The sequence below is a fragment of the Callorhinus ursinus genome, unplaced genomic scaffold, assembly GCF_003265705.2.
Source record: "Callorhinus ursinus isolate GAN/ISIS: 27379988/994484 unplaced genomic scaffold, GSC_fseal_2.0 scaffold18, whole genome shotgun sequence".
In the NCBI taxonomy this organism is placed as follows: domain Eukaryota; kingdom Metazoa; phylum Chordata; class Mammalia; order Carnivora; family Otariidae; genus Callorhinus; species Callorhinus ursinus.
Genome location: NW_027397080.1, coordinates 21,729,567 through 21,757,271, shown reverse-complemented (window position 1 = coordinate 21,757,271; position 27,705 = coordinate 21,729,567). Strand labels below are relative to the sequence as shown.

Here is a 27,705-nt window from a genome sequence, read left to right as displayed (position 1 = left end):
CTCTCACAGCCCAGTCAGGTGTTCCATATTTGTGACATCAAACAATGCCCCTAGAATGGCTACTATAGTGGTGCATTCGCTACCTAGCTGAGAACACCCTCTAAAACTCAGGTAAGACGTAGCTACTAGTAAAACAGTACGATAGAGTAAAAATAATTCATAGTTCAGACATAAAATACATCAAAAGACAATGAGGTTTTTGGTTGTACCCCAACATTCCTCCATGTCTGGTACTGTTGATTATGATGGTTTTTTTTTTTTTTCGATTGTAAATGTCTTTACTACAAGACCAAAAACGAAGGTTCAAGACCCAGGTGGTGTGGAAGCAGCCTTTCGATTTTCATAGGCTGCTGCATTTGGAGCACAACCATGCCGACTAAAGCTACACCAGAGTTGTAAATATGGAGGAAGAAACCTGTGAGCCAGCACTTCAAGCTGATAACAAATGCTCCCAGTCAAGCCAGCAAGCCGAGGATGGGTGGGCGCATGGGTAGCGTGCCCTGGTTCCCACATGGACATGCTCTTCTGCAGGCCGCCACGGCTCAGGCGTGGTCAGGGCGACACTGACAGCCTCCGGTCTGCATGGGCACTGCGGTCACCGAGCCAGGGGTTAGCAGCAAAGGAGATGAGAATCTAATACAGTCCCTTTTTTTTAAAAGGGCATTCTTTAAAAGCAAAGTAAGCAATCCCCATTTTAAATGAGTATGAGAATACAAATCTAGACTAGGCATAGTTGTCAAATTGTTGGCAAAGAACCATCAAGGTGACTCTCAAATTAATGAATTGTCTAAAAATGACTTCCTGCAAACTTCTGGGCCTGGGAAAGATGCCAGAGGTATTAACGCAATATAATTTTAGAAAAAGTGTGACTTTAGGTCAAACACATATTTACACAAAAGCAGCTGTTCATTCAGGAGCTGAGGAGGCAGACTGTCTCTCCTTTAGTTCAACAGTCGGCTTGTTTTGCATTTAGCTTTAAAAAAATGAATTAAATTTCAAAATACAAAATTTGACACCAAGTATAAAGGTTTTTGCAACTACAGGCACTGGGATTTAGGGACCTCCCTGGGTGGAACAATCTACACAGTTGAAGCACTAGCAGGGAGGTTCTAGTGGGATCACACGTTTATTAACATGCTAGAGTGCTGGGCTGGGAAGGACCATCAGAAGCCAAATGCAGACACTCCAGGAAAAACACAGAAACAGGTTCTAGAAGATGGAAGACCGGCCAGGACAGGAACAGCTAGATTCGTCTTGCTTTTTGTCTGTAGCTCCTATTACCAGATGTCCAAGATTCAGCTATAGTATAGGATTCATTTGACTATTCTAATCGCGCTCAGATTCCTGAAAGGTTAACAGCCCGACCCTGCCAGGGGCAGCAGAACTGGCCTGACACCCCGAGTCCCCAGGTCTGCCTGTGGGCAGCGTCTAGAAGCCTATTTTGCCTCTAGTCATGGAATAACCCAATTTAGCCTCATTAATGAAGGACATCAATCCCACGTAGGTCTCAATGAGGAGGGGACGCTCCAAGACCAGCACACCGTTGGCTTGTCCCGGCAGAGGACTCTCTTTTTGGGCTTGACAGCTTGGATTAACATAGCTTTGAAGCTTTCCAATTGGCACAGAGCGGCTGTCTTCTCATCCGCACCGGCCATCGGATGCTCTATGAACGTGGCATAGGGCACGTTGGTGGACCAGGGGTTCCAGCTGTTTATGAAGGAAGGGCGACTCTGTTTGTCCCAATGAATGCGAATCCCAAAACCTTCTTGCTTGTTGAGCGATTTCGGGAGAAACTTGAATTCTCCGCAGGAGATGGTGTCCACCACATTTAAGGCGATGCGGACCACCTGCTGGCACGAAGGCTGATGAAGTCGTACTTGCAGATAAGAAGCGCCTGACCTGTGATGAGCACCAGCCTTCTCGTTGTTCCAGTGGTCAACCTCGGTCAGCAGCCACACGCCCTGGATGTCGCCGTCCTCCACTGGCCGCACCACCACGCCAATCTCCTCCACTGCCTGCTCGATGGTGCCGGGCCGGAACACAAAGTACTCCTTGACACGGGCGCGGCGCGTGGGGTCGTGGATGCTGAGCGGCCGCCACAGCGTCTGGCGCAGCGGCGTGCCCGCGCCCGGCCGCCCCCCAACCGCGCTGCCGCCCGCGCCGACCTCCTCGCCGGCCGCCAGCACCGCTGTGGGGCTCGTGCCCGCCGAGTCCACCGAGTCCTGCAGCTGCAGCATGGCCAGGCCGACCGCTGCCCAGGACCCCGATCCCAGAGCCCGCCCGAAGTGGCTGCAGTCGCCGTCGCTACCGCCCCAAGCTCGCCGATTATGATGTTTTTGTGGAAATCTATTTCCTAAATTTCTAAGCTATAACTTCCCTAACTGGATTCATTTCTAGCTTCAGGGTTTTCAGCATTAAATTCTAAGGCTGATGCCTCTGACAGATCCTTATACATGCTGGTGACACAACCACTCAAAGTCTTATTCATTTTTTTAAAATAATAGCTTTATTGAGAAATAGTTAACACACTATAAAGTTCACCTTTTTATACAATTCAGTTGTTTATAGCTGTAATGGAAAAACTCCAGTCTTTCCACTTCCCTTTGTAGGGAAAAACTCAGTTATTTCCTATTGTGTTTTCGTTTACCACTTGGAACACTTCGCTTCTGAAACCTCTTGTCATCAAATATATGGGGTTTTCCCTTCCATAACAAGCAATTCTCCATGACATCAACTGGGTGTCCTACAATTTAACTCAATTCAAACACTATCAACCTGAGGATGTCAGATCCCACAGGTTAGGGCTCAGTTCCACAAGACTGTTCTCCTTCTACTTCAGACGCCAGTGGAAAGCCCAGGTGGCCGACCAGCATAGATCAGAAGTTTCAATGACCACCCTCCCCTCAGGTTCGATGAATTTCCTAGAGCAGCTCACAGAACTCAGGGAAACATGTACTTGCTTTTACCAGTTTATTGAAGGACATAAATGAACAGATGAACAGCCAGATGAAGAGATATAAATAGACAGGGCAAGGCTGGGAGGGTCTCAAGTGCAGAAGCTTCCGTCCCTGGAGTTGGAGTACATTACTCATTACTGGTGTGGACATGGTTGCTGGACTCAAAGCTCTCTGAACCCCCTATCCCTGAGATTCTATGGAGGCTCCCTCACATAGGTATGATCAAATACTAATTCCATATGCAGTCCCTTTTCTTCTCTCTAGGATGGGCGATGGGGCTGAAAATTCCAAACTTCCAATGATTTGGTCTTTCTGGTACCAGCCCCCATCCAGGAGCCAACCAAGAGCCTACCTAGAGTCACCTCAGTAGATCAAGACAATCTTAGTGCTATCACTTAGAAATTTACAAGGCTTTTAGGAGCCCTGTGTCATCGATGGAGGTAAAAGACCAACATTAGAACAAGAGATGCTCCTAGTGTTCTTATCACTTAGTAAATTACAAGGGTTTTAGGAGCTCTGTGCCAGTAAGGAGTGACAGAGAGCAATATATATTTTCTATTGGAGTGCCTGGGTAGCTCCAACAGTTAAGCGTGTGCCTTCAGCTCAGGTCCTGGGATTGAGCTCCATGTCAGGCTCCCTGCTCAGCAGGGGAGTCTGCTTCTCCCTCTCCCTGTGCCCCTGCTCGAGCATTCTCTCTCTTGCTCGCTCTGTCTCCCAAATAAACTCTTCAAAATAAATATGTTATTTCCTATTATCTCACAACAGCATATTCACAGAGTTGTGTGACCATCACCACTATCTAACTTCAGACATTTTCATCATCCCCAAAAGAAGGCCTATACCCATTAGTACTCCCTCCCCATCTCCTTACCTCTGACAACTATGATTCTACTTTGTGTCTCGAAGACTTTGCCTATTCTGGACGTTTCACATAAACAGAATCATACGATATGTGGTCTTTTGTGACTTTTTTCACTTAGCATGATGTTTTCAAGGTTTATCCATGTTGTAGCATTTATCCGTACATCATGCCTTTTCATGGCAGAATAATATTCCATATTATATACACACACACACCCTAATTTGTTTATACATTCGTCAGCTGATGGACTTTTAGGTTGTTTCCAATTTGGGGCTATCCAATTCATTTTTTTCCCATTCCTTTTTCTCTCTCTGTTTTTCTTCCTAATTTTCTACTCCTGTCCTAAATAGGAAGTTAATGTTATTAGTATTCTCTTCTTAAATGCATGCCTAAAGCTTTTCAATAGTACAGATTATCCTGGTAAAATTCACTGTTCTAAGCCTACCTCCTCCCTTCCAAATGACAGCAGAGGTTACCATGAGAGGTGACTGGCCATTGTGAAGGTTAAATGATATAATGGGCACAAAAGCCTCTAATCAAATTTATGCACACATAGGGACTACTGTTAAGGACTTTCTACTGTTTCATGCTCAAGATTTAATTAAGAACTTTTGAGATGGTATCATCTTGTTGAGCTTCTCTTCTTTGGAGCATAAATTCCTAAGGACAGTGATAACGACACTGATTTATTCTGTGTAATATTAGTATAGTTCAAAGGGAACATTTGGTCCCCTAATACTAGCTGAATATAGAAATATTAATATTTAACATTTACAGAGTGCTTATCATGTGTCAGACACTGTGCTAAGTGCTTTACATATATCACATTTTATGTTTATTAGAATTATATGAAGTAAATACAATTATCATCTTCAAATTCTAGATGAGAAAAACTCAGAGGTTAAGAAACTCGCCCATGGGGCGCCTGGGTGGCTCAGATGGTTAAGCATCTGCCTTCGGCTCAGGTCATGATCCCAGGGTCCTGGGATCGAGTCCCGCATCGGGCTCCTTGCTCAGCAGGGAGTCTGCTTCTCCCTCTCCCTCTGCCTCTACCCCTGCTTATTCTCTGTCTCTCTCGCAAATGAATAAATAAAATCTTTAAAAAAAAAAAAAAAAGAAAGAAACTCGCCCATGGTCACAGACACAGACAGGGGAAAGGCTAAGGTGCAGGAGTGTCTGACTCTATTGTCTTGATCTTGACCACAATACTTTACTAACAGTGTTGAGATTAACTAAATACACAAAAAGTAACATACAGATCCTATGCATATATATATATATATATACAGAAGATTGCTACTATAACTAAATATAACAAGATTTTGTAGTAAAAAGTAGAAGGGTAGAGTTTGTTTTGAAGGTGAATGCCCCTGAATACCACCCAACATCCTGAACGGTTTAAGCAGAGATATGAAAAAGGAGTGGTAAAGTCAGATCGATATTTTAAAGAGATACTGCCTGGTGGAGAATGAACATGAAGGGGGGCAAAACTGGACATCCCAGGGACATGAGAGATCCTAAGGCAGTGAGAGCAGGAAAAGGAGAGGAAGGGAAAAATTCAACAACCACATCAGGTAAAAATCAGAGAACCTTGATAAATGATTATACACAAAAGATGAGTAACTCAAGTCCATCAACAGTGACTTCAGGATTTTAGCTTATGTAAAGCCAGTGCCATTAACTGAGATAAAGAACAGGTTTAGGTCAATGAGATACCACCTCACACCCAGTCAGAATGGCTAAAATTAACAAGTCAGGAAACGACAGATGTTGGCGGGGATGCGGAGAAAGGGGAACCCTCCTACACTGCTGGTGGGAATGCAAGCTGCTGCAGCCACTCTGGAAAACAATATGGAGGTTCTTCAAAAAGTTGAAAATAGAGCTACCATACGACCCAGCAATTGCACTACTGGGTATTTACCACAAAGATACAAATGTAGGGTTCCAAAGGGGTATGTGCACCCCGATGTTTATAGCAGCAATGTCCACAATAGCCAAACTGTGGAAAGAGCCAAGATGTTCATCAACAGATGAATGGATAAAGAAGATGTGGTATATATACACAATGGAATATTATGCAGCCATCAAAAGGAACAAAATCTTGCCATTTGCAAAGACGTGGATGGAACTGGAGGGTGTTATGCTAAGCAAAATAAGTCAATCATTAGAATGAGAAAGACATGTATCATATGACCTCACTGATATGAGGAATTCTTAATCTCAGGAAACAAACTGAGGGTTGCTAGAGTGGTGGGTGGTGGGAGGGATGCGGTGACTGGGTGATAGACATTGGGGAGGGTATGTGCTATGGTGAGTGCTGTGAATTGTGCAAGACTGTTGAATCACAGATCTGTACCTCTGAAACAAATAATATATTATATGTTAAAAGAAGAAGGAGGAAGAAGAAAGAAGAAAGAAGAAAGAAGAAAGAAGAAAGAAGAAAGAAAGAAGAAGAAGAAGAAGAAGAAGAAGAAGAAGAAAGCAGGAGGGGAAGAATGAAGGGGGGGAAACTGGAGGGGGAGATGAACCATGGAGAGACAATGGACTCTAAAAAAGAAACTGAGGGTTCTAGAGGGGAGGGGGTTGGGGGAATGGGTTAGCCTGGTGATAGGTATTAAAGAGGGCATGTTCTGCATGGAGCACTGGGTGTTATACGCAAATAATGAATCATGGTACACTACATCAAAAACTAATGATGTAATGTATAGTGATTAACATAACACACACACACACACACACACACATGAACAGGTTTAGGGAACTAGGTGATTAGTTCTATAGTGGACATATTAAATCAGAGCTGGCTTTGGGATTTCCAAATGGAGATATTTGGCAGGCAAGAGGAAATGGAAGACAGAAACTCAGAAGAGAAGTTGAGTATGGAGATAAAAATTTGGAAGTCATCTACCACCAGGGTAGATGAAATCAACCGTGAAGAATGTGTTGAATGATAACAGAATTACAACATGACCCAAATACAAGAGAACTGTCTTTGGTGATGGAATTGTTCTATATTTTGACTTTGGTAGTGATTACATGACTTTATGTGTCTGTCAAAATTCAAAGAAATGAGGGGCACCTGGGTGGCTCAGTTGTTTAAGCAACTGCCTTCGGCTCAGGTCATGATCTCAGGGTCCTGGGAACAAGCCCCGCATCGGGCTCCCTGCTCAGCGGGAAGCCTGCTTCTCCCTTTCCCACTCCCCCTGCTCGTGTTCCCTCTCTTGCTGTCTCTAAGTCAAATAAATAAAATCTTAAAAAAAAAAATAATTCACAGAAATGAATGCTAAAGGGAGTGAATATAACTGCAAAGAAATTATATGCACTAAATCTTACTAAAGAAAAAAAAGGAGAGAACAATGAGCAGTGTTACATTTGGTGAAAAGACTGTAAGATAGCATGCTGGGAGCAGAAAGCAGATGATGTTAGTTGAGAGTGAACAGAGAAGTAGCAGAAATGATCGACTATTCTTGGGAAGCCTGGATGAGACAAGGAAGAGAGTTTCAATGACAGCTAAGTGGATGTGTAGGATTGAGGGTGTGTTTTCACTATGAGATAGACTTCAGCAGATTTACAGTGACAAAGAAATCTATGGGAAGGCAGTGAATATATAAGGAGACTGTAAGGGACAACTAAGAGACTCTGATGAAAGTCTGGATGAAAGGGCGCCTAGGTGTCTCAGTCATTAAGTGTCTGCCTTCGGCTCAGGTTATGATCCCAGAGTCCTGGGACTGAGCCCCGCATCGGGCTCCCTACTCTGCAGAGAGCCTGCTTCTCCCTCTCCCACTCTCCCTGCTTGTGTTCCCTGTCTGTCAAATAAATAAATTCTTTTTAAAAAAAGAAAGTTTGGATGGGGTCAGGTTGGTAGCTCCAGCAGAAGGTTAAAAAAGGCATACTTAATGCACTCAATAGTCTACACAAAGACACAAGGTCATCTGCTGAGGGTTAGGAGGGTTGGGCTGAGTATAGGATTTTATAAAAGGCAAGTCATATAGGAATGACTGCGCAGAGAGCATGAACTGGTAGTTATATCTACATTCACAGTGGCAGGTATTATCCAGTAGTACTCTGCCTACTGGAATTTAGGAATAGAGAAGATGGGGTACAGCTAACTAATGTTTCTCAAAAGGAAAAGGTGGTAGGAAAACCATAGATTTTCATAAGAGGATAGCTCAGATAATCATTCTCTTCCACCTCTACTTAAATCTCATACTCCTTGAAGACTACAACTCTGATTATGTTATTTAAACACTAAAACTTGCTGCCTTTGCAACATTCCTTTCCCTATGTGGTTATTTTTATACCACTTAAAACATTCTAACATACGGGGCACCAGGCCGGCTCAGCTGGTGTAGTATGCGACTCTTGATCTCGGGATTGTGGGTTCTGGTCCCACGTTGGGTGTAGAGATTACTTAAAAATAAAATCTTAAAAAAACAAAAAAGGGGCACCTGGGTGGCTCAGTCGTTAAGCGTCTGCCTTCGGCTCAGGTCATGATCCCAGGGTCCTGGGATCGAGCCCCACATCAGGCTCCCTGCTCAGCAGGAAGCCTGCTTCTCCCTTTCCCACTCCCCCTGCTTGTGTTCCCTCTCTCTCTTGCTGTGTCTCTCTCTGTCAAATAAATAAATAAAATCTTAAAAAAAAAAAAAACAAACAAAAAACTTTCTAACATACTACAAGGGCAGAGATCTTTTGGATTCTTCAATTCTTGGAAACCTTGAGTGCCCAGAACAACTGACTTATAGTAGGCCCTCATTAACTTTTTGTATGGTTGAAACAGGTGGGCTTCCACATCTCCCTCTGAACATGGGTCACCAGCCCCTAACCCCAAAAATATTCAAAGAACTTTATAGCTATATGGAAAGCATGTTAGAAAAAATAATAGAGGGATGCCTGGATGGCTCAGTTGGTTAAGCAGCTGCCTTCGGCTCAGGTCATGATCCCAGGGTCCTGGGATCAAGTCCTGCATCGGGCTCCCTGCTCAGCAGGGAGCCTGTTTCTCCCTCTGCCTGCCATTCCTCCTGCTTGTGCTCTCTCTCTGACAAATAAATAAAATCTTTAAAGAAAAAGAAAAAACAGAAATGTGAGGTAAAGAAAGGCTTGAGTTGTGATTCTTCCTATGACTCTGAGAAACCCAATTTGCCACTGCATGGCTTATTTTTTATATCAGCAAAATAGGAACAATGCTATACTAGGAATAATTGCTTAAATCATAAGATTAATGCCTGAGAAAAGGCTCTGTAAAAATTTAAAAAGTAACACTTTATTATGATTGCAACAAAATTAGCAAGTACTAATAATATAGCAATAGTAAATAGAGAAAAGATATAATGTTGAAGAAAATGTATTTGGGACTCTTTTTTGCACTTGTAAGGAAAATTTTCTTGTCAAAAGTATTAGAAACCATTCTCAAGACTACTGTGTGCAAGGTGGAGATCAGCACTGGAAGAAGAAAACACTTTTAGAAAGACTAGGTTTTCCTGGAGAGAGCTCTTTCTTCTGCCTGACAGAGAATAGCAATTCCCAAGCTGTCTGGATTACTCTGTCTGGAAGGAGGTAAGCACAATGGTTTCTTTTGAAAGTAAATTAGTAAGTCTGGGGAAAAGTCGGCTGAATTCTGAACAAAGAATCCATGTCTATTCATGGAGATATGTATGACTAAGGTTATTAATATCCAACGAATGAAACTTTTGAGACTCATGTTGCAAAGAAATGAACTGCTATAAATAGCAGGAAAATGTATATCATATGAAGATGAGGGATTTTACAAGGGGCTTGCCAGAAGGCTTGGCACTTCAGTCTGTTAGTACGTTACACCATTAGGTGTCTGGGTTCATTCTGCAGAATAAAAAGAACTTGAGGGGCACCTGGGTGGCTCAGTCAGTTAAATGTCTGCCTTCAGCTCAGATCATGATCCCGGAGTCCCAGGATGGAGCCCCGCATTGGGCACCCTGCTCAGTGGGGAGTCCGTATCTCCCTCTGACCCCCCACCACTGGCTCACACTCTTGCTTGCTCTCTCCCGAATGAATGAATGAGTGAATGAATAAACAAATAAATAAAAGAACTTGACCCAACTCCAGTATTTTCCAGAGAATGCTTTAGATTTCACTGTGAAGAGAAACAAGAAAGTAGGAATCACAGCAGAAATGTACTTTCCAAGGCAGCTTTGTTTCAAGTATTTTTATAAATAAGGTGAGGAAAGTCAATCATTTTAATTTATTTATCCCTAAGGATCACTCAACTCAAGCCTCTGAAAAAGGGAGCCAAAAGCCCTTGTTTTAAAAACTGCTCTACTGATTTTAGATTTCCTGGAACCAGGAACATGTAAGAAGTCCTGCACTTAAGGCTTCAGAACATATTTTCTCTAGGGGCGTCTGGGTGGCTCAGTTGGTTAAGCTTCTGCCTTCAGGTCAGGTCAGAGCGCTGCATGGCGGGGGGCAGGGGGGGGTCCCTGCTCGGCGGGGAGTCTGCTTCTCTCTCTCCTTCTGCACCTCCCCCACCGCTTGTGCTTTCTTCTCTCTCTCAAATGAATAAATAAAATCTTTAATTAAAAAAAAAGAACGTATTTTCTCTAGAGGAATGTGAGAAATTAAATTGTAAGGGTGTAGATTAAGGGAGGGATTAGGCTTGTGGAACATCAAATCACAGGTGATCTGTTGTTACCCGCAGAAACTAAATATTCCAGGGATGTTTCAAATATTTCTTAGAAGGTGTAAGTTAAGCAAAGGCAAGAATAAATTTCAGATTTCTAATTCCTGCTGCTGACCTTCAGATCATGGTTTTACACATGAGACTCAGGTTAGTCTACCCAAACTGAAAGGCTTTTATTTCTCTGCATTTATGCTTATGTTTTATTTCTTTGAAGGTACTGTGAATATTCTCACAGGTGAAAATAAATCAAGGATTATTATTAAAACATACTTTCCTAAGCTAAACTATGCTCCTTTTATACTGAAGTGAATCAAAACCAAAAGAGAGAACAGCAATGTTACTGGCTGTATGGATCAGTATTTTATTAACACCCTCAAAACATACAAACGTACCTCCATTTGAGAAGTAAATCTTTCATCTTGCAACCTACAGAATCTGGGAACCATCCTTCAACCTTAGCTGAGCTTCCAAGAATATAAGGGAAACTCCTGGAAGCCACATACACAAGGTGAGTTGTTGCCACTACTGTAGTCACTACACTACCGGGAACATGGGATGCTATGCCAGTCTCTAAAAGCAAGGAGCTTACATTTTAATATCAATGTGGGAGAAAAAGATCTTGGATCCCAGCGAAGTGAGGATGTGGAATTGAGGTTCTCACAAAAAGCCCTGAGACTCCAAACAGAGTGACAGCCTCAGTGAAAAGGTAGCTAAAACAATAAAAGAGAACAAAATAAACCAGTGAACCAACACAGAGTAAAGACAAGGAAGGACACTTGGTTTCACCTAGGTGGAAAGGGACTGTTGTCATCCTGAAAAATAGTATCCACAGGGAATGCCTTCACAGCTGTTTGGAATATGAAAGGAGATTTAGGACATTAAACTCAGATTGAGGTTTAGCTAATGTTTTCCTCAAGACGTGGTAAATAAAGCAAACACACCTGCTTTGGGATGACCTGCCCATAGTGTACATCCAGGAAAGTTTTGCTGAAGAGGAATTCATAAAACAAATTTATAAGATATACGAAGAAACAATGCACTATGAGCAAGAGCCAGAAGACACAGTAAGTTGAAAGATTAGAAATGTCCCTCTGCCAAAGGAATTTCAAATAATACTTTTATAATCAAATAGAGATAATAAAAAAACTAAACTCATTATTTTCAAAAGGGAAAAGTTCATGTCACACGGCATGCACATTACATAGTACACACATTCAGGGAATTATATAAAAATGAACTGCTGGATGATGAGTGGGGAATGTTTTTCCACAAGTTCTGAAACTCTCTTTTATTACACCACAAGTACACAAAAACCATAATAAAAACCCTAAGACTTCAAGAAATACCCAATACAGATTTCTGCACATTTAATTCCTGAACCAATCGTATGAACTAAGTAAAAGTCTGGCCAATCTCTGAGGTTTTTCAGAGAAAAACCTGAACATAAACTGAACATAAACACAATTCTCATTTCACAGGGCTTGCTCTTCAACACCTAAGCATCCAGAATTGCTGCATTTTGTTCCAGTCAGAAATATGATCTAGAATAGTTGCAAGACAGAAGAAAAGGGACTATATGCCTAATGTCTGAAGTTACAGCTTTAAACAAGTATCTCTATACCAACTCCTAAGTATTCTTATGCATCACACCTGTCAAAAGCAAATGTGTTCTGAAGCGAGCTTTAAAGTGCTTTATCCTCAGGCAGACGCAGTGAGACCTAGTCTCAAAAGTCAACAACAGGGATGCCTGGGTGGCTCGGTCTGGTTGAACGTCAGACTCTTGGTTTTGGCTAGGGTCATGGTCTCAGGGTCCTGGGATGGAGCCTGATGGGGCTCTGCACACAGTGCAGATTCTGCTTGTCCCTCTCCCTCCCACTCTGCTCCTCTCTCCCTGCTCTTGCTCTTTCTCAAATTAATAATTTTTTTTAAAAAGTCAACAACAAAAAACTGATATCCAAACCAAACTGTTATGATTTAATAATCTCTTAAAATAAACAAGGTACTAAATGACTAAGTGCAAATAAGATTGTAGTCACTGAGAACAGGACAACTTCAAATGGATATATCTTCAAGAGTGATGATAATTTAAGTTTTTAATAACTTTTGTGGCAATAACAAAAAACATTTGTATAGAAATGAGAGGGCCAGGAATGTTTTTGGTAGCTTTATAGTTTAAAAAATGTTATTTACGGGGCACCTGGGTGGCTCAGTCGTTAAGCATCTGCCTTCGGCTCAGGTCATGATCCTGGGGTCCTGGGATTGAGCCCCACATCAGGCTCCCTGCTCAGCGGAGAGCCTGCTTCTCCCTCTCCCACTCCCCCTGCTTGTGTTCCCTCTCTCACTGTGTCTCTCTCTGTCAAATAAATAAATAAAATCTTTAAAAAGAAAATGCTATTTACATGGGTTCTTCAGGTTCATTTACTTTGAATTCTGAAGAGCGAGTGTAAGAAATCAAGGGCTATCACAGAACTTCTAGTTCATTATATATAATACATTTATAGGTTAAAAAAAATCATAAAACTAGAAAAATGCCAGGACGCTTTACTTCCTGATATTACAACCTCTACCCCCACCCCTAAATCATGCAAAAGAGAGTTTGTTCTTTTCTAGCTATCCTCTGGTTACTGCTGAAGTATCTACATTCCTTCACTAAGCTGCTAGGGACTTATATTACTAATTCCCAGAGTACTGGCATTTCAAAAAAAAAAAAGGAACCATGGTATGAAAATTACTTGCCCTAAAATCTGTTTGTCCATCTATCCCTGGGCACCGTCTTGCAAATATCAGGCCACCTAACTGACATACTGCTTAAAAAATCAATGTCAGGAATGAGTGGAAGTATGAGTTTGGTATGGGCTCATTCTTTGCTTATTTCAGGATGCAGGAATGGTTTGTATCTATGACTTGTATTACCTATGATTATTTTGTTTTTCTTTCTGTCTTTTGTTTTTTTAAACATTTGTCTTCAATAGCTTCTCCTAATTTTGGAACTACCACATCACTAGCTGTTGGATGACAATTCACAGGTGAGTTATGTGAAGGGAGACAATGAAGGGTCAAACAAACTCCTGTTCTCCAACAAAGGAGTGTTCCTTGGGGGGCTTTCACCTGTAACTACATCCAAACTGTTTTTTCAAAAAGCCCCAGGTCATCACCCCACCAAGAAAGAAGGTTCCTAAAATAGTAATGACATCGTGAATTCCGATGTGATGGAGGCCAGTCTCTTGAGGAAACAGATGATTTACAAACTTTATGATAAATTACTCCCTGTCCCCACCACCTTGCACTGTTGCACCATGTTGAACTAGATGTTCTACTGTTCTAAGGAATCAGACAACCCCCCTAAGAAATTCAGGAGAAAACTGCCTCAAGAACTGAGCTATGTAGGAAAGCTAGATCTTAAAACTAGGGATCAGGTTTTTGATTTAAGTTTTCCTATGGATTAGATAGCTGAAAAAAGACAATAAACACCGAGGATGCTGATGACTAAAACCTCCCCACCCAGTGCATTTCTAGAACAACTGCTGGGGGAGCATGCAATTTTCTAATTGTATAATTTAACTTGAGGGGTATAGACAGAGCAAATTATACTGCATGGGGCACTACTGCACCAGATAGGCTATGCTGACTTATTCTTATGGGCCATATTCTTATGGGCTAATGACTCTAGTTGATAAGCCTCAGATAATTTTTGATTAAAATTATAAAAATTCAGGTGCACGTGGGTGGCTCAGTTAAGCGTCCGACTCTTATTTCTGCTCAGGTCATGATCTCAGGGTCAGGAGATCAAGTCCCTGAGTGGGCTCTATGCTGGGCGTGAAGCCTGCTTAAGGTTCTCTCTCTACCTCTCCCTCTGTCCCTCCCCCACACACCCCAGCTCACTTGCACTCCCTCCCCCCACTTTTCCTCTCTAAAAAAAAGGGACAGCACCTGGGTGGCTCAGTTGGTTAAGCATCTGCTTTCGGCTCAGGTCATGATCTCAGGGTCCTGGGATTGAGCCCCATGTTGGGCTCCCTGCTTGGGGGGGGGAATGGGGGCAGGGAGTCTACTTCTCCCCCTCCCTCTGCCCCACCCCCCAGCTCATGCACACTCTCTCTCTTGCGTGCTCTAATAAAATCTTCAGAAAGAATTATAAAAATCCAATATTCCTAAGATCCTAGGTGATGCTACATTAAATAAATAATTTTGAACTGGGAAGAATATAATACTTTGACAATAATAATGATAAAATTAGTATTCCAGGAAAAAACGAAACCTCTAAAGGAAAAAATGAAGAGCATTAAATTTCTCTTTGAATCAGAGAGGGCATTTTCATTTTTCAGAACTAGTTATAAACTTCAACATTGTGATTGCTATTCTTCTAAATCCCAGATTAAAGAAGAGATGAATTCCTTTATGTTTAGGATTGACTGGGTTCTAAAATTTGGAGAAGACAGGATTAAGGACTATAGGGTATGCTTGTTTTAATTGGTTTCCAGCCCCAAAGCTACTAAATTAACCACTGAGGAACTGATTCATATGAACAAGGCAAAAAAAAAAAAGAAAAGAAAAACAAAAAACACATGTACAGTGACATATACCTTGGAGGCATTTTGTATATTTGAAATTTCATTTGCATTTTTAGACAATGGAGTAACTCTTTTGCAGGCTGCACTAAAACATAAACACACCATTGAAGAAATCAGACTACGAATGTCAGCATTCATTTGATGTTTCTGGAAGTCAAGGAAAGTAGCCAATTAAAAAATAACTCAAACACTGCTTCTTTTTCATGTTCAGCAAGCATAAAATAATTAATGGCACAACAGCTTACCTGGGCCGGGGCTCTTTCTTGAACTTAGGTTCTGGGCATCCACAATCTCTTCTGTTTGCCCGCCTGCTTCTACCTCTATTTTGTTCTGAATCTCTTTTGCATCTTCACTAAGGCAAGTTCTTATGCTCTCATCCTCTTCTAAGACCCTCTGGACTGTGGTGGGAACACCAGCAGTACTAACATTAGTGGCAGCAGCAGGAACAATGGCTGGTGTGGGAGGAGGAGGAGCTGGAGGAGTTGGAGGAGATGGAGAAAAGGAAGGAACTGTGGAAGGGGTAAGGGGAACTGGGACACATTCCACTTTCATTTCTTCTGGGGCATTTTCCAGAATCTCCAATTCAAGAGTCAATGGCAACACCTCCTGTTTTACTATTTCCACAATGCTCTCTGTGGCTGGTAATGTTTCACTAACTCCATTCATTTCATTAATTAGATTAGTACTAGAAATCAGTGGAATATCATTAGGTGCTACACTACAAGATTTCTTGCATATATCATCATCAATTACATCTGTTGGTGATGGATCTGATGTCTCTGTGCAAGATACAGGGCTGGGTACAGGAATTGTGTCTTCTTTTGAGGAAGAGAGTTCACACCTGTCATCTACAGCAGTGGTGAATATTGGCTGGCTACTAAGAGCAGCAGAAGTGGGGGAAGCAATTGTACTTCGAGCAAGCGGAGAAACAGTGGTAGGTGATGGAGGCAGAGGAAGCTCTGGCATGGATTCTACTGCAGTCGTCTCTGATGTCTGGCCTGCTTGTTCTTTCTTCTCTCCACTAAAGACTAGCCTAAGGACTGGGGAAGGAGACTTTAACACTGGATCGGGTTTTGGCTTCTCTTCTGGGGAAGAAAAAACAAAAGAGTTTAAGAATAATTCTTGGATCAGAGATTATATTGTATTATTTTGGGCTAGTTCTTTTAATCTCTTACCCAAAATAATGGGCAACAAAAGACAGACCAAATAATTAGACTTACTCTGCCACTCCAAAAAACCCTGTCATATTTTCTAGTTATACTTAGTGTTACTTGGTTACCAATAAACATAAAGTTAATTTTGGAGTAAAAGAAGGAATCAAATATTAACCATATAATTATATCAAGAATACAACAGAAAAGTTCATCAAAACTGAAGCTAAACCATCCAGAATTGGGAATGGGGCTTTTATTTTTCTAAGTAAAGACCTTCATTTCTACTGCATCTTGCTCCCTATAGAAGATTTTTCTACCAAAGATACACTATAGTGTCAGAACAGCTCAAGAACAAATAAGTACAGATTAAATTATTATAGACTGGTATTTTTACTTTATACATTTCTGCATTTAGGAGAATTTCGGTAAAGAATGTGTATTACTTGTATAAAAAACTATGTTTTAAGAGAAGCTATCATGGTGTCATTTATTATCAGTGCAATTTATTATCTGTGAAATCAGGTCCCTGAATATAAAAATTCATTTACAAATTAAACTTTCATTTTTCAAAAGAGGCAGCATGTATATAATCAGAAATGTGAAAATATAAAAATGTAAATTTATCTTGTAAAAAAATATTCTTCAAGGAGAAACCAAAGTTAATCAAGTCCAATTAAAAAAAGAACATAATACATACATCTGAAATACCTGAGAATATATAAAATGTGTATCTGTGTATAGATGAAAAAGAATGAGAGCAAGAGAGAAACTGATGATCACAATAAAGGTATACCAGAAACATGTAAGAGACTGTAATTCATGAAAATTTCCATATTCTAAAATTCTAGGTAACTGATATGTGATTCATTCCAGGGTGGATGAAGCCAAAGGAGAGTGACTGGTTTCCAGCCTGATACTTCTGTAGCATGATAAACAGGCTCCACTGGAAAAAGATACTCATGAGTGTGTTCATCAAATAACAAAAATTTTAAGCACTACTAAAAGACAGTTTAAACTGAAAGGGACTTTACTTTCTCTGCCAGAAATCTCTATACATCAGTGAAAATGAGTCTTTACAATAAATTATTGTACTTAAGTTTGTCATAGAAAATATGCTCTGTTAATCAGAGAAACAGATGGTTAAATATTACCATTAATTTGTTGAAGAATAACTCATCCTTTAATATCATTTATCATTCATCATTCATTAACTACTTTTGCTGGCCTTAAAATTCATTCTAATTTATGGGTGCAGAGACCAGTACAGTACCTATTTATTGTACAGGAGAAATAGGATCATTAGGCTCTCACTGTCAAATCCCTCAGTCTATGTTGTCAGGGCAAAAGACAAAAATATTTCAAAGAAATCTATTATATGTATTATATATATGTAAGAAATATATAATAAATACACATTTATTAAAATATTGCTCATGAAAATAATTTTCAACTCACTGGAGTAACTGCTACAAAGGTCACCCAGATTACATGAAAGCACTGTGAAAGCACATCAGAGTAACACCCTTTATAAACACTGAATGAAACCTAGAAGCAGTAAATAGTAAAAAGTAATTCTCACATTAATAATCTAATAAGTATGTCAATTCTATTATTAATTTTGAAAAATAAAATTTCTGATACCAAAAACAAAAAAAGCAGACCTAGGACTGAAATTTCTATATACTCTTGAGAAAAATCTAACATGAAGAAAATTAGAAACAAAAAAACCTTATTTTGAGAGGTCCTCATTCTGAAATAAAACTCCTTTAAATTCATTCAAGTTTTAATACAGAAAGCTGAAAGTATACTACAGTAAACCTAAATAAAGAACACTGACTTTATCTAAGAACTTTTACTATTAAGAATATATTGTGCAAAGCCATGATAGTCTGAAATCTAATATACTGCATTACAAATACTTCTACCATTTGTAGAAGTAGGAAATTGTGGGAATTCCATAATAATCATGCAAGAGGGAGCAAAGATAGAGGTCTGGAAGATTTAAGGCTATTTATATTAACTGCATAATACCAAAATAAGAGAAATAGACGAAATGATCTAACATGAAGGATTTATTAAAGAATTAACAGTGTGGGCCATATAATGGTATATTATGCAAACACTTAAAATAGGCTTTTAAAACAGTAATGATATAGAAAGTATTTTTATAATAAAAGATGTTTTTTAAAAAGGGCACAAGACTGTATGGAGAACATAAACCTAATTTGGTAACTTAAAAAAATATATGCTACTAACACATGCATATGGGAAAGTGTGGAGTTAAGCTTACTAACAATAGCTCTAGATAATGAGAAAGAGATATTTTCTCTTTCTACTTATCCATAGTTTATACAATGAATGCCAGATTTATAAGGAAAAAAATTGCTCCCTTTATTCTCAGATGGCAGTGAACCAACTGCCTAGATGGGTACCTTTGGTTGCCAAGAGTCTCATGTAACTGAGAAGGTGATACCATCACTTAATGGGCAGAGACCAGGAACGGTTAGCATCCTGCAACTTGAGGGACAACCTCACTTGACAGAGAACAGTCCTGTCCTAAGTTCCAGGGGAGCCCCAAATGAACAACATTGCTATAAATCACTGAATTACAACAGAATATCATTCACTGAATATCTACTCTATACTAAGTGCTTTCAGAAGGCACTAAGGCTAAGACTAAGGAACAAGTAACTTTTATTTGCATTTCATTGTCCATGCCATATCCTCCACACACTGGGCTGAATGTACCTACTCAAACAATGGCAAACAACAATCAAGCTGTGTCTAGACATCATCAACGCCAATTGATGATTTTAATTTATTCAACATTCAATGGCTTTCTCTCTACAAACGAAGCTGAAGGTCTTCCCTGTGTCTCTGTACCTTTATAAAATACCAAGTAATTGGAAATGTCATATTTGTCTGGCAATTTGGTGTTCATGTAACCATTTCAGCTTTTCATATCACAAACTCTGAGAAAACCAGAAGTTTATTAATAGTAGCTAACATTTATTAAGTACTTCTTATATGGTAGGACTGGGCCAAACACAAAACATACATAGTGTCCTTTAATTCTTACAACCACTGCTGGGGTAGAAACTATTATGTTCCTGTTTTACAGATGGGGAAACTGGGTGTTTTACAGATTAAGTCATAGGTCTAACAACTGGTCAGCTGAAACCTGAAAATGATTCAAAATCCCACATGTTTTCAGTCCAGGGGAAAAAAACAAAGGTGTATGGAAAAAGAAGTACGTAGGTGAAGCAAACTGGTAGGAGACTTTGGGGCTAACATGTGATTCAAAGCAAATCCACAGTAATGACATTTCCACTGAGAGAAAAACCAATCTGACTGCAGAATGCAGAGTCTATTATTTCTGAAGGTAATCCAGCAATCTTTGAAAACAGTACATTTTCCTATCTTTAATTTCAAAAGGAATCTAGAATTAAGAAGAAAATGTTTAAATTTAACTGTAAAAAATTTTTTTCTGAAAATTGCTGAGTCCTTTCTAATGTTATTTGAATTACATACATTTGGTTTAAAAATTACTCTGAAAACTATTCTGTATGTTGGCAAACTATGGGTACAATTAGAAACAGAATTAACTGAGTTTTCTGGAAAATAATTGGTACTAAGAAGGAAAGGGCAGTAGTCTCCCAGAGTTATTTATAAGCACTACAAAATATACTTAAAATTCAGATTTTTCTTTCCATCAAGGTAACCTAAAACATTTCAATGCACTCATATCTATATTGAACATCAATCTGGAATGTTTATTATTCAAATTTCAACTAATCTTAAAAAAACGAGAGGAAACCAAGGGTTCTGCATTCTTCCTTATGGAAATCAAGGCCTAAATATGACAAAATGAAGGTGTTTCATAATCTAAAATTTGTAGCAGGGCGGAGCTATCATTATTAAGACATCTTATGAATTCTTTATATAGTGGCCCAGCTGAAGTTTGCATAGACCATAGATACACTGTGAGGCCTCTTTGGATGGTAAGTATTCAATGTGTTTAGCATAGTTCTAACTAGCAAAAAGATTACAACTGTGCAAACTAAATAATAAAGTTTTTAAGAGAACACCCTGAAAATTCTTCTCTACTCTGAAAACATTCCGATTTTTGACTCAAAAAATAGAAAGCGTCTTCTACAATACCTACCAAGTGCACTCCTGCAAGGTGAATGGCTTTCGTATTAAAAAACTTAACCCTAAGCATGCATAAGTCTTTTTTTGGGGGGGGGAGTTTTATTATGTTAATCACCATACATTACATCATTAGTTTTTGATGTAGTGTTCCATGATTCATTGTTTGCGTATAACACCCAGTGCTCCATGCAGAATGTGCCCTCTTTAATACTCACCACCAGGTGAACCCACCCCCCCACCCCCTTCCCCTCTAGAACCCTCAGTTTGTTTCTCAGAGTCCACAGTCTCTCATGGTTCGTCTCTCCCGTCTGAACACTGCTCAAAGAAGTATCTGACAGAGCAACTTTTAGAAGCAGGCCAAGTTACGGTTTGTTATGTACTTTTTGGTTTGGAACAATCTTATAAAACAAAACATAGGATGTATCTCTGTTCAAGTTTACTAGGTTCCTCAATACTAAAAGGGAAAAACATCCTATTATCTTTGTATGCTCTAGAAAACACTGAAATCAAACATAAGTTTCTAAGTGTGAAAACTTATACAAAAAACCCAGTTAATATTAAATAATATTGCTTAGGTTATGTGCCAATTCTCAAGTACTTTTTAAAGAATAATTTTTAGAAAGTACATTTACTAACATCCACCTATGAAGGGGTTTGGAGGAATGAATAAGTCAAAAAATTAGAAATCATATAAGCTTTCTATTCATTTCTTACAATGAAGTCAGAAACATTATAGTAGCATGCTCCAAGTCACATTTTCTCCTGTGTTTTTCCAAATTTCCCAATTTTGGTTAAGGTCAACCTAAATCCAGCAACGTAAGAAAGAAAGACTGTGATATCCCATTTTCTGACATGAGCTTTCCCTTACAGTTTTCTTTTATAATCCAAAAGGCAATGTGTGTATTTAGTTCAACAAAAATTTTACACTTCGTGTTCAAGGTAAAGAGGCGCAGAGACCTCAGTATGATTAAGATACACATCATAATGACTCATCAATACCAAATACTAGTGCATGATGGAGCCAGAATAAATTCAGTACTACAGAACTGAGGCTACAGAAGCCAAATTTGTAAGAAGAAATATTTCATGTTTTTAAAAACAGCAAAATACACAGGAACATGTTAAATATATAAATAAAACTATGTTATTATTGTAAAGCAATATATACTTTGATTTATTTCCCCAACCTTGTTCCACTTCCCACCAAAAAACAAACAAAACCAGTTTCAGGCAACTAAATTTTTAACTATAAATATGTATCAACAGTGAGGCATTAATAAAATACAGGAAAAAATTTTACTCATCAACCCTACTTTACTTTCCTGGAGGTAGAATGCTTTGATTTTCCATTTCAAAGCTTTGTTTACAAGTAGGTATCTAAATAACCCTTAGATGTTTCACTCTTGCTCTTAAATGCTGAGGGCAATATAATTAATTAAAAAAAAAAGTGAAGGAAACAGTTATACACAAACCTTGCTTCTGGTCGCTAGCTGCAGTGACAGGGGTGCTGGAAGCAAGATGAGCACTCTCCACAGTCCCATAAACCACAGGGCTGTGCTCAGGGACCTGGCTGGACAGCTGCTGGGATTTGAAGTACAAAAAAGGGTGATAATGAGCGTGCGAACATAAAAACTAGCAACATGGAACCCAAGCAAGTGGGGAACACAGAGTGGGGCAGGAGATCACAAAATTTAAAAAAAAAAAAAAAAAAAAAAAGAAAGCAAGGAAAAAATATATAGGCCAATTTAATAATTCAAAAAGTACAGAAGACAGCAAGAAAAGGAAAGAAACAGCAGAAAAGGGGAAGGAAAAGAGATGATTACTATTAACCACGGCAAGAGAAGACAGCACAAAAATCATTAATATAAATGCATTCTCCAGGATTCCTTCTAAGGACAGACTTTCCACCTAATGGTAGACATCACATCTGACAGGGAATTTAACCTCCTCCAAGTCAAAGACCAAAGGGATGTGGTCAACTTCACTTATAAACTACCTAGCAAAGTAGTTCATCTGACAAAAGCTAGAAAAACAAAACATGATGGGTTTTAAAACCAGTCACTGATTCAAGAAAACAATATTGAAGGGTGATCCTCGTCATTTGTCCACATAATCACACAGGTGAAATGCAACTACTTGTAAAGTATCTAAAGGATTTTCCCCTTAAAATGTCTTTAGATTTTGGGACAAGGATGGTATCTTTTCAGAGTCAGAAATCTGAGTAAAATACCTGTTTTTCAGAGCTAAGAGGAAACTCTTCATTTTCATTCAGCCACTTTATTGGAATCAAAAATGGCCATGAAATACTAGCACAGTAGGTTGAAAAAATTGCAGCCATTGTTCAACTTCGGAAGGAACAAGAATTACACAAGAAAGGACAAGAACACTCATTCTACATCACTTTCCATGCAGGTATTTGTTTTGGATTTGAGGGTTACACAAAAGCCAAAAAACAAACCTATGTCTCTCCTCAGAGATCTAAGGTCATTTTCTCGTTAGCTATAATCTCCTACATTGAATTCTATCAGTGCTATCACAGCAGAGTCCCTGCACAATTCTGATTGTCTGTTGTGTGAGTGGGTGTGTGTTTTAGACACGAGGGGGAATAAAGGTGTGAATGAATCTGGGGTGAGTAGGGCCACTTAAAAAAGTGAGTGTTAATAAAAAATATTTTCAAATCAATAAGTCTCATTGAGAACAGGAATATAAAATAAATCAGTTCAGACACATACCATTTATCATGTCATTTAAGTAACTACTTTTCAAAACGTACAACATGCAATTTACATTTGATTATATCTGGACTGTACAGAATAACAGGAATAGGGAAAATTCACCTATTCGTTAGATGATGAGAATGCTCATACTCCAAATTATTTCTAAATAAAGACTACTAAAATTATATTTCTATATATAAAAAATGGAAAGAGTTACTGTTTTCACTTTGAATCAAATAAATTAATAGTACTGCCATGATTGCTCTGAGTCCTTAGTTCTGGTGGGAAAAAAGTTGTGTTATTAAAACTCAAAAATTGGACCTCTTCATAGCTATAAATGAAAATAGGGACTCCGTTCAGTTCTAAGCCTGAAAATAGCTCTAGAACAAAGGAAAAGCCCTAAGTTACTTAGCATTTATTAAACAGGAAATAAAGACCTGTAAATTGTATAATTTACCTAAAAGGAAGAAAATATTAACTACTCCAGTTGCCTGGGAAATTAATAACCTCAAAAATGGGAAACTGAGAAAACCAGGTCACCAAAATGACAGCGATACTTAAGGTGAGATGTTTAAGACAGTAAAAGGCTACTGACACCTATACATCTGTGTTGATCAGAGTTTTTCAAGGTCAGAATAAAATATCTGCAATCATATTCAACTGCATAGACATTTTTAAATTAACAAAGTCCTAGAAGATTTTGCATATAAACATTTATAAGAAAGGACACCTGGGTGGCTCAGTTGGTTAAGCGACTGCCTTCGGCTCAGGTCATGATCCTGGAGTCCCTGGATCGAGTCCCACATCGGGCTCCCTGCTCAGCACGGAGTCTGCTTCTCCCTCTGACCCTCCCCCCTCTCATGTGTTCTCTCTCTCATTCTCTCTCTCTCAAATAAATAAAATCTTTAAAAAAAAATAAAATGTAAGAAAGGACTGAGATAACATGCTATTTAAATCCCAATTCCAAACCCAAGCATCCAGAACAAAGTTACACAACCACAACCTGCTAGGAAAGGACCTCGCAGTTCCCTCAGCTATAAAATGAAAAGGAACTAAATAAAGATCCTCCTAAAGATCCTAAAGTCCCATTCAGGTTTAACATTCTCTAAGCCTCTAAAAGCATCAAGAAAACAAAAACATAATATTCACATCAATATAATTCAATACTCTCACTTTGTTTACATTAATTTTATTGTAGGGTAATCTCAAATTTTAGATTAACCTCTAATTTCATCTCTTTTCACCTAATGAAATAACTACAGGCACCGTGTAACAAAGGAGTTCCTTATCATTCCACAGTACAATTAATCATGGATTATTTTATCTAATTGATAAATCAGAAAAATCAGGAAACAAACTTGGAATATTGCGACTGAAGACATCATATCCAATGCTGTATACATCTGAATCCATATATGGAAACGAAGCTTTTGGGTAGCTGGACAACTTAGGTAGCATTTACTACCTAAGATCTACCGTGCTCAGAATATATTTAAGGAATTTCAAAATCACTCCACTTTATTCACATTCACTATTGGAGGAAATGAAAATTTGTAAAAATCATTCTGGAAGAGCAATCAGTATAAAAATATCGGGCGCCTGGGTGGCTCAGTTGGTTAAGCAACTGCCTTCGGCTCAGGTCATGATCCTGGAGTCCCAGGATCGAGTCCCGCATCGGGCTCCCTGCTCAGCATGGAGTCTGCTTCTCCCTCTGACCCTCCCCCCTCTCATGCTCTCTCTCTCTCTCAAATAAATAAATAAAATCTTAAAAAAAAATAAAAATAAAAATAAAAAAACCAAATAATTCAATAAAGATGCTCAGAAATTCAGAGTTAAAAGGTTAGGGTTGATATGACAAGTACACACTGTTACAATTCATAATTTAGGTCAATGCTAAATTCCATTACCCCCACATTTCAAAATTAAGGCTCCAACTAGCAGAAGAAAAATACCTCTCTCATTTTTCAACTACACTTATAAGGAAACTTACCATATGGCAAGATATTAGATACCTGATAGTATCAAAGAAATTAATTTCCACTAAAAATTCTTTTTAAAATCTATGGTTGAAAAAAAATAAAATTTACTCTTTTGAAGATTTATATATTAAATCTGAAGTGCTGGCCTCAAGAGATAAGTAGATTAGGGCACAAATACTGGAGAAATTAATTTTTTTTAAAAATAGTGTTTACCAATAGGTAAAACAAGCAACAAAATCCAAAGAACTGTCCTTAAGCAATTCTTTGTACAATTAAAAATTCCCATCCCTTTACATAGCCCACACTATTTCTATACAGAAAGGGGCCATCTCCTTTTACTCCCTATTTTAATCTTGTATATGACAGTTTGATTAAGCACAGAGGTAGTTATAGACAGAGTGTCAGCAAACTACGGCCCAGGGACCACGTACTTGTTTTTGTATTGCCCCTAAGATGTTTTTTACATTTTAAATAGTTGCAAAAAAAAAAAAAATCAAAAGAATACAAGTTCTTGATACTTAAAAATTATATGGAACTTACATTTAAGTATCCACAAATAAAGTTTTATTGGAACAGTCACGGCTATTCATTTATGTATTTTTTATAGCCACTTCCATCCTACAATGGCAGAGTTGAGTGTTCGTGAAATAGACTATGTCTGAAAAGTTAAAAATATTTACTATCTGCTCTTCTATAGAAAATGGTTGCTGACACCTATTACAATTCACTGAGAGAAACCAGAGACTTAAGTAGTGATGCAAATATAATAGGATGCTGATATAATTCACTGTTATCACAAGAGACTATATTTGAATGTTTTGCATCCCATGACATTAAAATAATCGTTCTAATACCTCACATGTTTTAGAACATCTATAAATCCTGGGAATAAACAAATATAGCCCTCCTCCACCCTGCCTTGAGAAACATTATGAAGATTAAGAAGTAAAATAATAATAAATGATGCCAGAAAAAAGGACCAAAACATGCTTCTTTCCTAAGTGGGAGGGAAGTCTTCTGTGTGTGTTTCTTTCTGGTGTCTACCATGTACAAAACATTAAGAACCCACTGCTGATTAAAATAGACAAAAATCTTTGCTTCATAGCACTTTTATCAACAGAAACATATAAAAGTATAAAGCACATACACACAATTATGGAATATTCACCCACAGAAAAGAATGAAATCTTGCCATTTGTGATAACATGGATGGACCTAGAGGGTGTTATGCTAAGTAAAATAAATCAGACATAGAAAGATAAATACCATATGATCTCATTTATATGTGGAATCTAAACAAAACAAAACCAAGCTCACATAAACAGAGTAATAGAGTGATGGTTGCCAGAGGAAGGGGGGTGAGTGGTAGGCAAAATGGGTACAGGGAATCAAAAAGGCCAAACTTCCAGTTAACTAAGTAAGTAAGTTATGCAGATGTACTGTATAGCATAGTGACTATAGTTAATAATACTGTATTGCACATGGGAAAGTTGATAAGAATAAATCCTAAAGGGTCTCATCACAAGAAAAACAATTCTGTAATCACGTATGGTGACAGATGTTAAGCAGACTTACTGCAATGATTATTTTGCAATACAGACAAGGGCTGAATCATTACGTTTTACACCGGAAACTAGTGTAATGTGCTATATCAATTATACCTCAATAAAAAATTATTTTTGCATCAAATTAAAAAAAAATAACCCAAAAAATTAATCATTTAATTACCAAGGCCATTAATGCTACACTAGAGTAGTAAGGGTACAGAGATAACATATATCCTGAGGTTCTGAATTTGTATGTGTGTGAGGATTTTTTGAGGAAGCAAAATGTAGGCTGAATTCCAAAGAATCAATGTGAATGCAGGCATGTGGGAGGTATATGGGAGGAAGCAGGAGGAAGCAGGTCAGGCAGAAGGAATAACACACGTGAAGGCTCTGAAGGGAAGCGTGTTAAATATCAACTTGCTTTTAGGAGAGTCGGAGAGGAACAGAGGAAGAGCTGGGGAACTTGGTGTGAGAAGTAGAGGCCACATGAACCAACTTGGTCCTTATCCCCTCAACAATGACCCAGGAACAAATTTTAAGGAGAAATGTGATATAAGACTTATGTTTTTAAAAAATCCTTCTGACTGCTGCATGGAGAATAAACTGGAGGGAAAGAAGAATGTTATAAGGACATAACATAGAAGTTTACTACAGTAGACCAAGAGAAATAATTATGATGCAAAAAAGGGGTGTGTGTGAATACATTTCCTATAAACAGGAGTTAAACTGACAAGATTTGGTAACTGATTAGTTATGGTAGGTAAGAAACACAGATTTCTGGTTTATGACATTTGTGCCAGTCTGAGATAAGTTTTGGGAGTCAAGAAGCAGGGGAAAGGAAGACCATGAACTCGAGTTTTGAGTGTGACATGCTTGTGAGATACCTGACCATAGAGTTCAAGTAGAAATTTGGGTATGTAACCTGAAGCTCAAAAGAGTATTCATTATGTAAGCAATCTATGGAGTGACACAATGAATACCTCCTATTTTAATACAAGGACAATAATGCATAATAAATAATGATCACAGCAATAATGTAAGGGTAACAATAATGCACTGATTTCTAATGCTAGAATCTAATAGGTCACAAGATGTATGAATCAGAAAAGGCATCAACCAC

The 27,705-nt window shown here is 38.7% G+C and overlaps 1 protein-coding gene and 1 pseudogene across 16 annotated transcripts in view; both read right to left on the bottom strand.

Annotated features, from left to right (window-relative positions):
• EIF4G3 (eukaryotic translation initiation factor 4 gamma 3) overlaps nt 1-27,705 on the bottom strand; it is a 335,019-nt gene that overhangs the window by 97,838 nt on the left and 209,476 nt on the right. For 10 of the 16 annotated variants that reach the window (XM_073903228.1, XM_025856155.2, XM_025856158.2 and 7 more), the window contains 2 exons: nt 21,815-21,923; nt 15,282-16,121 (listed from right to left, as the gene is read on the bottom strand). In XM_073903228.1, coding sequence (XP_073759329.1) covers nt 15,282-16,121; nt 21,815-21,923 — 949 coding nt within the window. Of the gene's footprint in view, nt 1-15,043; nt 15,184-15,281; nt 16,122-21,814; nt 21,924-27,705 lie in introns of those variants that run through there. The other 6 variants (XM_073903230.1, XM_073903233.1, XM_025856161.2 and 3 more) reach the window with 2 other exon arrangements.
• LOC112811800 (tumor protein p63-regulated gene 1-like protein pseudogene) lies at nt 250-6,146 on the bottom strand (annotated as a pseudogene).